The 12,720-nt window shown below is 43.1% G+C and overlaps 1 protein-coding gene across 2 annotated transcripts in view; it reads left to right on the forward strand.

Annotated features, from left to right (window-relative positions):
- Window positions 1-11,738: 11,738 nt before the first annotated feature.
- The window catches only part of LOC112217637 (protein stum homolog), a 38,930-nt gene continuing 37,948 nt past the window's right edge, over window positions 11,739-12,720 (forward strand). For both annotated transcript variants that reach the window (XM_042300766.1, XM_042300768.1), the window contains exon 1: window positions 11,739-12,068. In XM_042300766.1, the coding sequence (XP_042156700.1) occupies window positions 11,891-12,068 (178 nt within the window). In that variant the 5' untranslated portion in view covers window positions 11,739-11,890. The remainder of the gene's footprint in view (window positions 12,069-12,720) is intronic.

The raw sequence follows: 12,720 nt of genomic DNA on the forward strand, positions 1-12,720 counted from the left end.
TTCTGGCCAACTTCACCAGTCTGATCACTGATTCTGAACACTTTTCTGTAAATGGGGTGTACACTTGCATGGCTTTTCACTAGTATTGGCTTATTATCTGACTCAATAGCACTGGCTGGTTTGTGAGGAGAAATGCTTGTAGCAGTAGTACCATCATCCACCACAAGAGGGCACTCGTCAACCACATCCACACCCATGTTCCCCAAGTTGTCAGTCAAAGGCATACACACACAATCCATGTCTCAATAGTCTCAAGGATTAAAAATCCTTCTTAAACCTGTCTCATCCACTTCATCTACACTGACTGAAGTGGATTTAGCAAGTGACATCAATAATAGCTTTCACCTGGATTCACTTGGTCAGTCTACAGTATGTCATGGAAAAAGCAGGTGTCCTTAATGGTTTGTACACTCAGTGTTTAGGCCCAGGCACTTTACTGTAATCTCATCAACAAGTGGCATCTTTGTCCCCCTCACACTGGGGCATTTTAGCAATGCTACTGCCTGCCTTCTAGACACTTGGACAAACTGTACTCGTTTAGCATTGGGAAGCATTTATGAAGCTCTTTCTCTGAGACAGACAAGGATGGATCCTGCTCTGTTGTTCTCTTGAATTTCAATTGAAATATCCTGTTCAATATACTTACTCTGCACTTGCCTTATAGATGAAGAGGGCCACTCTGCCTCCCCAGAGATGACATGAGAAGATCACTGAGCTCTCTGTGTAATACAATAAAACTGTGAACTATACGACCCTCGGCGCGTGCATGTCTGTGCATCTAGAAATTTGAACTGAAGCTTGAAAAGCACCGAGAGGCTATGTTTCATAAGATGTTTTGCTGTCTGGGGTTAAGACACCTGTCTAGTCTTGCTCACAAACACACACTGGCATGATACTATTTTGAATACATCCTGAATGTGAATGCATAGCAAGCCGGTGAATGTTTCTCATGCGACACGTGCAAAGACGATCCTTAGTTGAGAGTTGTCGGTGATGAGGAATTTGGAAAGCAACTGTATTTTTGGGACAACATATACACACTGAAGGATCTCACTTAGTGTTTTTAATATATCACATTTCTGACAGGAAATATGAGGGAGGGACGCGAACAGGAAGTAGTCCTGTCCCTCTTGCTGGGTTTGAAAGGCTCTCTCCCTCGTGGTGCTTTTCCAATGAGACTTACCCCACACTTGTGGGCTGCCACTGTTTTATGTCAATGTGAGCTCTAGTGTTGTTGTGTTTCCCTCAGGAATGTGACACTAAAGACTTGTGGTGAGCAGAATCTCCAATCTTTGCATTATTCTACATCTGCATTGCTTGCTCTTTGGGGGTTTTAAGCTGGGTATCTGTATAAGCACTTTGTTACAACTGCTGACGTAAAAAGGGTTTAATAAAATACATTTGATTGATACATTGATTGATTGATCATTCAAGACTGTTGCTTTGTAAGAAGGTCTTAAAGGTCACAGTTAGCCATTGTCATGTAAATGCCAGCTGAAAAGTACCCAGTGCCTTGTTTCCAAGTTAGAGCAGGTCTGCAGGAGCCATGGTCCAGTGAGACACAAGTGCCGGCCCGCGTAGATGGAAAAAGAAAAGTCTGAGCCTTTTGGGTTAAACGGCATTAGTGAGTGACAGGAAGTCCAAATGGGAGGCTTTTGAAGTTGCATAGGATGCAAGTTGCGTTCCAGGTTGCCTGTCCCCTGCAGGAAAGACTGCCAATCCGTTGTACAGGATAGGGCCCTGCAGTTGAAGGCAAGACAAAAACTATAATATGACTAAGCTGCTAGAGTGTTGCCATCGTTGGCAGCTCAGGATGTGGATTCGGGGTCCGGATTCACGGGACAGAAAGGCTACTGTCTTGGAGGAGGTCATATACAGTCAGGACAGAAGTGTGACAGCAGTGGGGTGTACCGGCACAATAGACAAAGCCTTTTGAGAACACATAAGAAGTTTCAGGACACAGATGCACAGGACACAGAACAATTATGACACCAGGTACTGGGAGTGTGACAGTAGTGGGGATGTTTCTGAGACACCAGGTACTGGGAGTGTGACAGTAGTGGGGATGTTTCTGTGACACCAGGTACTGGGAGTGTGACAGTAGTGGGGATGTTTCTGTGACACCAGGTACTGGGAGTGTGACAGTAGTGGGGATGTTTATGGGACGCCAGGTACTAGGAGTGTGACAGTAGTGGGGATGTTTCTGGGACACCAGGTACTAGGAGTGTGACTCTAGGGGGGATGTTTCTGGGACACCAGGTACTGGGAGAGTGACAGTAGCTTCTGACACAGTGCCTCAGACCCTGTGCAGGTCTCAGAGGACCAGCAGGCCTCCAGAAAGACTGACTATTGAGTGGTGGTGCTCAATTGACCAAAGACTGCGATCCTGACTCATTGAATTGTTGGTTGTTGTTTTGTAACTTCACTATTGCCTATTTTCAGGGGTGCAATTTTGGTTTTAGAAGTGGGGGGGACATAATTATTATTATTATTATTATTTTTATCTAGTCAGATAAACACACCAAACAGCCTACCCTACGGTTTGGAGGTGTCCGCATGGTCCTAAAGCACACCGTTGCCTAGTGGTATCACATTCCAATTATAAAAGGGGGGGGGGTTGATAAAAATACAATTTCAGAAAGTTTGGAACCACCAAGACTCTACCTAGAGCTGGCAGCCTGGCTCAACTGAGCAATCGGGGGAGAAAGGCCTTGGTGAGTAAGGTGACCAAGAACCCGATGGTCACTCTAACAGAGCTCCAGTGTTCCTCTGTGGAAATGGGAGAACCTTCCAGAAGGACAACCATATCTGCAGCACTCCATCAATCAGGCCTATTATGGTAGAATGGCCAGACGGAAGCTACTCCTCAGTAAAAGGCACATGACAGCCCACTTGGAGTTTGCCAAAAAGCACCTAAAGTACTCTCAGACCATGAGAAACATTATTCTCTGGTCTGATGAATCCAAGATTGAACTTTTTGGCCTGAATGCCAAGCAGTCCATCTGGAGGAAACCAGGCACTGCTCAACACCTGGCCAATACCATCCCTACAGTGAAGCATGGTGGTGGCAGCATCATGCAGTGGGGATGTTTTTCAGCGGCAGGGACTGGGAGACTAGTCAGGATCAAGGGAAACATGAACGGAGCAAAGTACAAAATCAAATCAAATTTTATTTGTCACATACTCATGGCTAGCAGATGTTAATGCGAATGGGTGGACCATTTCAGTTTGTCCGTGATGTGTATGCCGAGGAACTTAAAACTTTCCACCTTCTCTACTACTGTCCCGTCGATGTGGATAGGGGACTGCTCCCTCTGCTGTTTCCTGAAATCCACGATCATCTCCTTAGTTTTGTTGACATTGAGTGTGAGGTTATTTTCCTGACACCACACTCCGAGGGCCCTCACCTCCTCCCTGTAGGCCGTCCCGTCATTGTTGGTAATCAAGCCTACCACTGTAGTTTAGTTTGCAAAGTTGATGATTGAGTTGGAGGCGTGCATGGCCACACAGTCATGGGTGACCAGAGAGTACAGGAGAGGGCTGAGAACGCACCCTTGTGGGGCCCCAGTGTTGAGGATCAGCGGGGTGGAGATATTATTTCCTACCCTCACCACCTGGGAGCGGCCCGTCAGGAAGTCCAGGACCCAGTTGCACAGGGCGGGGTCGAGACCCAGGGACTCGAGCTTAAAGACTAGTTTGGACGGTACTATGGTGTTAAATGCTGAGCTGTAGTCGATGAACAGCATTCTTACATAGATAAGATGGGTTAGGGCAGTGTGCAGTGTAATTGCGATTGCGTCGTCTGTGGACCTATTGGGGCGGTAAGCAAATTGGAGTGGGTCTAGGGTGTCAGGTAGGGTGGAGGTGATATTGTCCCTGACTAGTCTCTCAAAGCACTTCATGATGACGGAAGTGAGTGCTATGGGGCGATAGTAATTTAGCTCAGTTACCTTAGCTTTCTTGGGAACAGGAACAATGGTGGCCCTCTTGAAGCATGTGGGAACAGCAGACTGGGATAAGGATTGATTGAATATGTCCGTAAACACACCAGCCAGCTAGTCTGCGCATGCTCTGAGGACGCGGCTGGGGATGACGTTGGGTTAACACGTTTAAATGTTTTACTCACGTTAGCTGCAGTGAAGGAGAGCCCGCAGGTTTTGGTAGCGGGTCGTGTCAGTGGCACTGTATTGACCTCAAAGCGAGCAAAGAAGTTGTTTAGTTTGTCTGGGAGCAAGACATTGTGGTCCACGACGGGGTTGGTTTTCCTTTTGTAGTCCTTGATTGACTGCAGACCCTGCCACATACCTCTTGTGTCTGAGCCATTGAATTGCGACTCTACTTTGTCTCTATACTAATGCTTAGCTTGTTTGATTGCCTTGCGGAGGGAATAGCTACACTGTTTTTATTCTGTCATGTTTCCGGTCACCTTGCCCTGATTAAAAGCAGTTGTTTGCGCTTTCAGTTTTGCGCTAATGCTGCCATCAATCCACGGTTTCTGGTTGGGGAAGGTTTTAATAGACGCTGTGGGTACAACATCACCGATGCACTTGCTAATAAACTCGCTCACCGAATCAGCATATTCATCAATGTTATTGTCCGACGCTATGCGGAACATATCCCAGTCCACGTGATCGAAGCAATCTTGAAGCGTGGAATCCGATTGGTCAGACCAGCGTTGAACAGACCTGAGCACAGGCGCTTCCTGTTTTTAGTTTCTGTGTATAGGCTGGGAGCAACATAATGGAGTCAGATTTTCTGAAAAGAGGGCAGGGAAGGGCTTTGTATGCGTCATGGAAGATAGAATAACAATGATCCATGGTTTTGCCAGCCCGGGTCGAGCATTCGATATGCTGATAAAATTTAGGGAGCCTTGTTTTCAGATTAGCCTTGTTAAAATCCCCAACTACAATAAATGCATCCTCAGGATATGTGGTTTCCAGTTTACATAGAGTCAAATTAAGTTATTTCAGGGTTGTCGATGTGTCTGCTTGGGGGGGATATACATGGCTGTGATTATGATCGAAGAGAATTCTCTTGGTAGATAATGCGGTCGGCATTTGATTATAAGGAATTCTAGGTCAGGTGAACAAAAGGACTTGATTTCCCGTATGTTGTTATGATCACACCACGTCTCGTTAATCATAAGGCATACACCCCCGCCCTTGTTCTTACCAGAGAGATGTTTGTTTCTGTCGGCGTGATGCGTGAAGAAACCAGGTGGCTGTACTGACTCTGATGACGTATCCCGAGTGAGCGATGTTTCCGTGAAACAAAGAACGTTACAATCTCTGATGTCTCTCTGGAAGGGAACCCTTGCTCGGATTTCGTCTACCTTGTGGGTCAAGAGACTGTACATTTGCGAGTAGTATGTTCGGGTGCGGTGTGCGATGTGCCCTTCTATGGAGCCTGACCAGAAGACCGCTCCGTCTGCCCCTTCTGCGGCGCCGTTGTTTTGGGTCGCCGGCTGGGATCCGATCCATTGTCCTGGGTGGTGGACCAAACAAAGGATCCGCTTCGGGGAGTTGTATTTCTGGTCATAATGTTGGTGAGTTGACGTTGCTCTTATATCCAATAGTTCCTCCCGGCTGTATGTCATAAAACTTAAGATTTCCTGGGGTAACAATGTAAGAAACAACACATAAAAAAACTAAATACTGCATAGTTTCCTAGGAACGCGAAGCGAGGCGGCCATCTCTGTCGGCGCCGAAAGTATCTATCTCTTGATGAAAACTTGCTCCAGAGCGCTCAGGACCTCAGACTGGGGCGAAGGTTCACCTTCCAACAAGACAATGACCCTAAGAACACAGTCAAGACAACGCAGGAGTGGCTTCAGGACAAGTCTCTGAATGGCCTTGAGTGGCCCAGCCAGAGCCCAGACTTGAACCCTATCAAACATCTCTGGATGCTCCACATCCAACCTGACAGAGCTTGAGAGGATCTGCAGAGAATAATTGGAGAAACTCCCCAAATACAGATGTGCCAAGCTTGTGTAGTCATACATAAGAATACTTGAGGCTGTAAGGTGCTTCACTGCCAAAGGTTCTTCAACAAAGTACTGAGTAAAGGGTCTGAATACTGTTATATTTTAGTTGTTCTTTTTTTACTTTGTCATTCTGGGGTATTGTGTGTAGATTGATTAGGGGAAAAAAACATTTATTTTAGAATAAGGCTGTAACGTAACAAAATGTGAAAAAAGTGAAGGGGTCTTAATACTTTCTGAATGCACTGTATGGTTGAAATATATTGCATACCACACTTTATATACATCACAGAAGACTGAAATATAACAAAACCGTTTGACATAGAAACACCGGATTATATATGTATATTTTGCACCATGTCCGATGCACCAAGTCTGAAACCAACAGAACCCTGAACAGCTTCCACCTCCAAGCAATAAGACTGCTAAACAGTTGACCAATAGCTGCCTGGACAATCTGCATTGACCCTTTTTGCACTAACTCTTTTGACTCATCACATACACTGCTGTTACTGTTTATTATTTATCCTGTTGCCTCGTCACTTTACCACTACCTACAGTTGTCACGGTCGTTGTATGGAGGAGACCAAGGCGCAGCGTGGTAAGCGTACATACTTCTTTAATTAAAGAAAGAACACTAAACACTGAACACTGAACACACTGAACACACTATCAAAACAACAAAACAAACCGTGAAGCTAATATGCGTAGTGCAGACAGGCAACTAAACATAAAATAAGAACCCACAAACTACCCAAGGAACATGGCTACCTAAATATGGTCCCCAATCAGAGATAACTGTCACGTTCTGACCTTTATTTCCTTTGTTTTGTCATTATTTAGTATGGTCAGGGCGTGAGTTGGGGTGGGCAGTCTGTTTGTTTTTCTATGATTTGGGTATTTCTATGTTTCGGCCTAGTATGGTTCTCAATCAGAGGCAGGTGTCATTAGTTGTCTCTGATTGAGAATCATACTTAGGTAGCCTGGGTTTCACTGTGTGTTTGTGGGTGATTGTTCCTGTCTCTGTGTTTGCACCAGATAGGACTGTTTTGGGTTTTCACGTTTCTTGTTTTTGTATTCAGTGTACATTTACGTATTAAAAGAACCATGGACACTTACCACGCCGCATATTGGTCCTCTGATCCTTTTCGCCTCTCCTCTTTGGAAGAGGAGGAGGGAAATCCCTTACAATAACGATAAACAGCTGCCTCTGATTAAGAACCAATCTAGGCAACCATAGACATATAAACACCTAGACTACCAAAACCCCTAGACAATACAAAAACTAAACAAACCACCCTCGTCATACCCTGACCTAAACAAAATAATAAAGAAAACAAAGTTAACTAAGGTCAGGGCGTGACAACAGTCGAAGTCAGAAGTTTACATAAACTTGGGTTGGAGTCATTAACTCGTTTTCAACCACTCCACAAATTTCTTGTTAACAAACTATAGTTTTGGCAAGTTGGTTGTGCCTTCTTTGCCGCCACAAGTTAACAAAGATGGCGGTGCCTTTATTTCTGTGAAAAATAAGATGCAGAGAAGCTTGATTGGTTGCTAAACCTTTCCAAATGCACTCAAGTTTAAACTGATTGATAAAATAAAATAAATGGAGAATAAATGTGTGAGTAAGAAGGACATCATCTGATCCTTATCAGTCAGCAAGTGTTGACCTTTTTGACTTGTTCACACTTGTTAATTTCCTCAGTTATAGCCTGAACTTCAGTTAGAACACATGACCCAGGGATACGAGAGACTGTGGAGAAACAATCAAGTTCTGAGTAGGAAAGGTCGGATCATATCAAATACGCAATGAGAACCCCTTTCATATGGTACTTCAATATGTCTGGAGAAAATTAAATTCTCTCTCTCCCCTCTCTCTCTCTCCCTTTTTCTCTCTCATTTGGTTGGGGTTCTCTATGGGATATGATATCATTGAAATCCAAAGCGTTCTCCAATACGAGTTGTTTCCAATGAAACATGCAACAGTAAATGTGTATAAATGAAATACATTGAACAGTGAATTGGAATGAAAAATACATTGGGCATAATAAATCAGCATTGCATATTGCTGATGTAGTCCATTAAAGCCGTTTATGAAATGGTAATTATTTAGACATGCCTCAAGGAGATTTAATTCAAAGGGAGACCCATAGAAATAGAATTATTTCAAATTCTATGGTGAGACCAATCTTCATCAAACCCAAATGTGTGCCTCTTAAATGGATGCAATGCATTTTTGAAATGCTTTGGGGCTGTGTCACAGGGATTTCAGCATATTACCTTATAGTTTAAATGACATAAATCCCACACACAGGTCAAGAGGCGAAATACCCCAAACCCCCTCGATCAATATGGCCCCTTCTACCTACAGTTTTCACTGTTGCTAGGCAACAAACAACCTTGTAGGGATAAAGAGTGACAATCTGTGTTGGGTTAGATTATGGATATTTACTGAGAATTGACAATTGCATTTCCATGTCCAGTCCTTAATAAACCATAGTCTGGGAAAATTCTGCTCGACCTCTTGGTAATTTCACCAATTCGGTGCCTTTTGAGAAGTGTAACTTGGTAAAAATACGTTGGGATTTACCTAATTTTACCATTCTGTCATAAAGAGCACATGTTCAACTTCATTAAAAACAGGTTTGTGCCAAATAAAGTAACAGGGTTGACGATTTCTTCTTAAATCAGTCATCAATTACTCTATGGTTTGACTTTTAGATGTTAAATGTTCCATTTAAAAATAATATTTAAAATAGTTTCACCATTATGAAAACGAGAGTTCACATAACAGGTGTTGACCTTAAAAGGAGGGACAGATGTAAATAAATCTTAATTTTCAGAAGTGACTTTTGACAAAGTAACAAAATAACTTTAAATTTTTTTTGAGGTTACGTGGCTTAAAATCTTCCTAAAAGTGTTACAGGTGTGAGGAAAGAAATGTAAAATGCAGAATTGTGTCAATTTAGCTAGCTTTTATTCATATTAAAAATCAGATGTATTGAATTCTCCATGTGGACTATATTAAAAGGCACTCTAAAGTCTCACCACACAGTATCAAGGTTCAATTTCTTCCAACAATTCTACACATATAAATGGTTAAAATTGTTCCATACCCACAATGAGTACACAGTATGTTATACAGTAACATAATGGAATTGATACCATTGTTACCTTATTAGGAGTCCAAAGTATCCAATTCTTTTTAGGAGATTTCATATTTATATCATAAAAATACATTACAAAGCAATCATGTCAATAAGACAATGCTAACCTAATTAGGCCTATGCATGTAGGAGGGAACCCAACCCAGTGGATACTGTTCTGTTCCCATTAATGCCATTTGGCTAATTGGCAGGACAAATTACACCAATCTTGCAGAACAGAAGCACTTCAGGCATAACCTCTACAATCTCACTGGTATTATAACCCTCTTACAACATGGCAATAGAAGGTCACGCTCAATAACCCAGCCGGTCAGTGAGAAATATCAGTGGTGATTTATTTTTCAAATTTGACCCCCTTTTTCTCCCCAATTTCGTGATATCCAATTACGATCTTGTCTCATCGCTGCAATTCCCAGATGGCTCGGGAGAGGCGAAGGGTCGCGTAATGCGTCCTCCAAAACATGACTCGCCAAACCGCGCTTCTTAACACCCGCTAGCTTAACCCAGAAGCCAGCTGCACCAATGTGTTGGAGGATACACCGTTCAACAAGCGACCGAAGTCGCCCGCCACTAGGAGTTGCTAGAGCGCGATGAGACAAGTAGATCCCACCCAGACAAACCCTCCCCTAACCCGTACGACACTAGGCCAATTGTGCGGCGCCCTATGGGACTCTCGGTCACGGCCGGTTGTGAGATCAAACCCCAGGCTGTAGTGACGACGCAACACTGCGATGCAGTGCCTTAGACCGCTGTGCCGTAGGGAGACTTCAGTGGTTATTTCTAATAAGGTAGACGGGGACTGTACTAAGGTCAGAGTGAGAGGTCATCCAGTCATATCCAATGACTGACTTCATATCTCTCTGGGGCGGTGCCCTTGATTTGGACTCATACTGCCCTTAATTATCCCATTAATTACAGTGTAAACCTAAGGCTCTGCACAGAGCTTTAATAGGACAGCCCAGTAATTTCAGCTTTGATCTGTGGGCCCACTGGAAACATCAGGCATGATTACCAAGCAGCAGCCAAGAAACAGGGCTGGGAGACGACTAGGCCATTTAAAAGGACCAGGAAAGCCTTTAGAATCTACAGTTGAAATCGGAAGTTTACATACTTCTTAGCTAAATACATTTCAACTCAGTTTTTCCTAGTAAAAATCCTAGTAAAAATTCCCTGTCTTAGGTCAGTTAGGACCACCACTTTATTGACGTCAGAATAATAGTAGAGAGAATGATTTATTTAAGTTTTTATTTCTTTCATCACATTCCCAGTGGGTCAGAAGTTTACATACACTCAATTAGTATTTGGTAGCATTGCCTTTAAATTGTTTAACTTGGGTCAAACATTTTGGGTAGCCTTCCACAAGCTTCCCACAATAAGTTGGGTGAATTGTGGCCCATTCCTACTGACAGAGCTTGTCACGACTTCCACCGAAGGTGGCTCCTCTTCCTGTTCAGGCGGCGCTCGGCGGTCGTCGTCAACGGTCTACTAGCTGCCACCGATTCCCTTTTCCTTTTCTGTTGGTTATGTCTGTATTGGTTTTACCTGTTTCTCGTTTGGGGTTTTGTTCAGGGCTATTTAAGCCTTCTATGCCCCCCTGCGTTTGTGCGGGCTTGTTTTCAGTTCTGTTTGTGGATGGTTGTGTTTGGTTATGTTTTTGGACTGTTTGGTGTCTTGTTTTGGGTAGGTCATTATTTTAGTTGGCGGTCCTAACCGATTTGCCAAAACTATAGTTTGTTAACAAGAAATTTGTGGAGTGGTTGAAAAACAAGTTTTAATGTCTCCAACCTAAGTGTATGTAAACGTCCAACTTCAACCCGTATTACATGTCAAACTGTCTTTCCTTTTTCTGCCTCTCTATTTTCTCTCTCTTTCTCTCTCACCTCACCCAATGTTAGACCTTTGATTCATTATTTCATAAATTAATGAGGGCAGACTGTAGCAACTGCGTTTGAGACAACTCATGGTCCAATGAATGCACCTGCTAGGAGCATTTGTCCTGCGTTCGAAGCTACATCCATAATCGGTAGACGGTTCTGATTGGAGAATTGCCGTTTGCATCGCACAGCAGTGAACAAGAATCTATTAATCCAATGTTTTCAGTTTTTTTCCCCCTGCTTTTACACCTGTCTCTTGTTGGCTAATGAGTCACGCAAAATGAGTAGACGTGAAGTAAAGGGGGGGTGGGGCGGTAGCATCTAAAAACTGGATTTAATAGATTATTTTTCACTGCTCTGTGATCCAAACGGCGATTCTCCAATCCGAACTGTCTAGCCCATGATGTACTCAACATTTATCAACACTTTATTACACATGTGAATCTGCAGGTGAGAGGTTTAGCTGAAGGAACATATCTGTTTTAAATGCAGTGTTCTCTGCTACCCAAAGGCCATTAGTTGTGCATCCATAATATGAATATAAATAGAGCAAATATTGTTTGTTGTATTTATTTATTATTATAATTATTATTTGCCTAATTCTTGGTGTCTCGGTGGCATTAATTGGTAGATATTTTGAAACACCAAGCAGGGTACTGCCGCTTTAAATATATCCGGCTATGTAACCTACAGTAAGTAGTCAGTCCACCAGTGTTCACAAAACTGTGTAAAGGAGCAGATACTCGGTGCTTGCGTGCTACCTTCGTACACACACACACACACAGTCAGTCCACTTCGTTCAGTTGGTCATCTTTGGAGAGGTGTGCTCATCCAGTGTGATAAATATTTCACACTTTGCGTGTTTTATGCTCAAGATGGACCAGAAAGACACCGATATGAATGAAAAGGGAGTTACTTCTTCGACCAGTGGAGTTGTGGTCCAAGTAAGAGAGAAGAAAGGACCTTTGCGTGCAGCTATTCCATACATGCCATTCCCAGTAGCAGTAATATGCCTATTTCTCAACACTTTTGTTCCTGGTTTAGGTGAGTTTACACTTTGATTTAGCAACTTTTTTTTATAACACCATGTGAAGTAGCAACTGTCGAAAGCATACAGTGAGAATATGGCACTGTTTTTCTTAGGTTTTTCTTAGAACTGACTATTTACATACATTTTGAAAAGGTTTGTATTCATCACAAATTCGTTTATATTATCATTGTAGTTGTATTATTATTTATTTTTTGTGAATGTCTGAATTCACCGTTATGCGCACCCGGGGTGTATTAATTATGCCATTCTGTTGAAAACGTTTTGCAACAGATACCGTTTACTCCAAACATAAAACGTTTTGCAACAAAACACTGTTTTATTTTGGACAAATTCTGGTAGGTCCCTGCTCCCTTCATTCCCTTTGCTCAGTTTGCTTCTGGTTGGTTCTTAAACTGTAAACAGTTTCCGTTGCAAAACGTAATGAATGCACCACTGATGCGTGGGACATGGTTGTAACATTTGCTGGGCGTAGGAGTAAAGAGAAAAGCGAGGCCATAAAACTACAAGTGGTTGCTGCCATCTTGCTAGTTCAGTTTTTACTGGGACTACTCTGTCCGCTCACTAGCGCTCAGTGCGTACATGGAGCAGCGAAGGAGCGACGACGTCATCATGACGTCATCCAAAACCTTGACAGACATTGATATT

This window comes from Oncorhynchus tshawytscha, linkage group LG18 (assembly GCF_018296145.1).
Source record: "Oncorhynchus tshawytscha isolate Ot180627B linkage group LG18, Otsh_v2.0, whole genome shotgun sequence".
Taxonomy (NCBI): Eukaryota; Metazoa; Chordata; class Actinopteri; order Salmoniformes; family Salmonidae; genus Oncorhynchus; species Oncorhynchus tshawytscha.